The sequence below is a fragment of the Acanthisitta chloris genome, unplaced genomic scaffold (genome assembly GCF_000695815.1).
Source record: "Acanthisitta chloris isolate BGI_N310 unplaced genomic scaffold, ASM69581v1 scaffold19149, whole genome shotgun sequence".
In the NCBI taxonomy this organism is placed as follows: domain Eukaryota; kingdom Metazoa; phylum Chordata; class Aves; order Passeriformes; family Acanthisittidae; genus Acanthisitta; species Acanthisitta chloris.
This window is the reverse complement of record NW_008692217.1, coordinates 1-2,422: the sequence shown is the minus strand read 5'-3', so window position 1 is coordinate 2,422 and position 2,422 is coordinate 1. Positions and strand designations below refer to the sequence as shown.

Below are 2,422 nucleotides of genomic sequence, written 5' to 3'. Positions count from 1 at the left end.
GTCCAGGATTCCATTGGCTTTCTGGGCTGCTAGATATCCAGAATTTGTTTGTCCCTCAGGACTCTCCTGTGACCATCCACCCACGAAACTACACATGTGGCACAGAGAATTTTCTTTGTGTGTATGACTGCTCTGTTACAAGTCTCAATCCTCAGGCCAAATGAGGAAAATCCATATGTCTGAGGTGCATGTGAAAGGGCAATGTTGAGTCAGTCATGCTGGAAGTGTTTGAATTCTGTCTTCTAACAGCGTATTCAAAGGTTGTGGATGTAGAGAAGACTTCTACAACAAAGGATGCATTTCCATTTCTTTCCCTTATGTTTCAGCCCGTGAGAATGCAAACATTCCAATAAATCGTTTTAGAAGGTGCGTAGTGTTTGGAGAAGAGAAGGTTGTGTGGAGACCTCAGAGCACCTTCCAAGAGCTGAAGGGGCTCCAGGGAAGCTGCAGAGGGACTCTGTGTTAGGAGCTGCAGGGACAGGACAAGAGAAATCACCATCCCTGGAAGTGTTGAGGAGGTGTCTGGATGTGGCACTGGAGGATCTGGTTTAGGGTTTAGGGGTTCCAGCAGTGACAGGTTGATGGTTGGACTTGATGAAGTTGGAGGTCTCCTCCAGCCTTGCTGATTCTGTGATTTTTTTACAACCCAGCAAACCAAGATGTAGAATCACACCTTGTTTCTTGCTGTGTAATGCCAGGCAGACCAACAGCTGGTGAAGAAAGGGAAGAGCAAAGTTGGTGACATGCTGGAGAAAGCAGCAGAGCTGCTGATGAGCTGTTTCCGAGTCTGTGCCAGCGACACGTGAGTGAAAGATCCTCTAGAACTCACACTATTAATTTGTTAAGAGCTTAACAAACTTTACTTTAGATTTTCCCACTTGCTAGGACTGTCTGTGGGTAAGAGTGAACAGTTTTGAGGCTTGTCTCCTCTCACACACAGCCTGTTTTCTCTTGGCTGTTAACTACAGATGGAGAGACCTTGCTTCAGGTTTAACACTCCTTGCAGGTCTTGTTGGGAAGGACTAATTATATCCCTGTTCCTCAGGAAAGATGATTAGTGCTCTTGTGCCCTGTTCATTGCATCACTTTCATTGTGTCGTAGACTGGTTTGGGTTGGAAGGGACCTTAAACATCATCTTGTTCCAACCCCCTGCCATGGACAGGGAGGCCTTGCACTTGCCCAGATTGCTCCAAACCCATCCATCCTGGCCTGCAACACTCCCAGGGATGGGGCAGCCACAGCTTCTCTGGACAACCTGTTCCAGTTCCATTTTTTGCAGATTGGACTGGAATATTCAGCACCTTGAAACTCACTTATCCCCTTAACATGGTGCTGAAGACTTTCCCTCTGCATTTAGCCCAGGCAGCTTCCAGATGGCCAGCACACAGCAAAAGGCAGCAAACAGGATCTCTCACTCGGTTGTGCAGTGTGCTCCACTAGGATCACATGGAAAAGCAGTGACTCTTTGGTTTCCAGTCTTAGCAAGTTTAACACTTCTGAAGTGGAAAAAATCCTTTTCTTTTTTCCCAGTCTTTCTTTCACCTTGAATGTTATAGGCCACTGCTGGGGGTGTGTTAGCTGCAGACTGGAGTGAGGACCCTGATGCAGATCAATAACCTTTGGAATGACATTTCTCATTATGTTGAGGAAGAAAAACTGGAACGGAGCTGTTTGTATAGGAACACATGTTCTGTTTTGACAGTGCTGAAAAGGTTAAAGACAAGGAATTTGGCCTCGAATTTTATCTGCAGACACCTCTAAAAATACATAAAACATCTAGGGAGTGAATTTACTATAAGGGCAAAGTCATTATTTTCATCCAAAGTTCACTTTTTTCTTACCACAGTCGAGCAGGCATTGAAGACTCCAAAAAGTGGGGGATGTTGTTCCTGGTGAATCAACTGTTTAAAATTTACTTTAAGGTAGGGTTGGAGTCTGGTGTTCTCTATTCTAAGTCAAACCCATCCTCTTTGATATCACCCTGTCTATCTACCTTCTCAGAGTAAAATGCAATTGATGCTTTTTTTTAACAGATCAACAAGCTCCATCTGTGTAAGCCTTTGATTAGAGCAATTGACAGCTCAAACCTGAAGGATGAATATAGCATGGCACAGCGAGTGACGTACAAATACTACGTTGGGCGCAAAGCCATGTTTGACAGTGACTTTAAGCAAGGTACTGTGTGCCTGCAAGGCACATTTCAAGTCAGACTGCTTGGTTTGAAATCTTGCTGATGTTGTGTGTGTGTGTGACTTGAAACGTGAGTAGAAAGCGATGTGTTTGCTTTGTGCTTGCTTTGATGAAAGGAAAGGTCATGCTGAGAGGGGCAAGGCTCAGAGGCTGAGAAGACAGGTGAGATTATATGACATGTGGTGGCAGGAGAGTCAGTAAGGTTCAGTGCTAGTCCTGCCCTTGGGACAC

General features: G+C 45.1%; 1 protein-coding gene across 1 annotated transcript in view; it reads left to right on the top strand.

Annotated features, from left to right (window-relative positions):
- PCID2 (PCI domain containing 2) overlaps window positions 1-2,176 on the top strand; it is a gene marked incomplete at its 3' end in the record, with an annotated part of 8,656 nt that extends 6,480 nt beyond the window's left edge. Inside the window, exons 7-9 of the mRNA XM_009082576.1 lie at window positions 699-802; window positions 1,848-1,923; window positions 2,035-2,176. Of these exons, the coding sequence (XP_009080824.1) occupies window positions 699-802; window positions 1,848-1,923; window positions 2,035-2,176 (322 nt within the window). The remainder of the gene's footprint in view (window positions 1-698; window positions 803-1,847; window positions 1,924-2,034) is intronic.
- Between the last annotated feature and the right edge of the window lie 246 nt (window positions 2,177-2,422).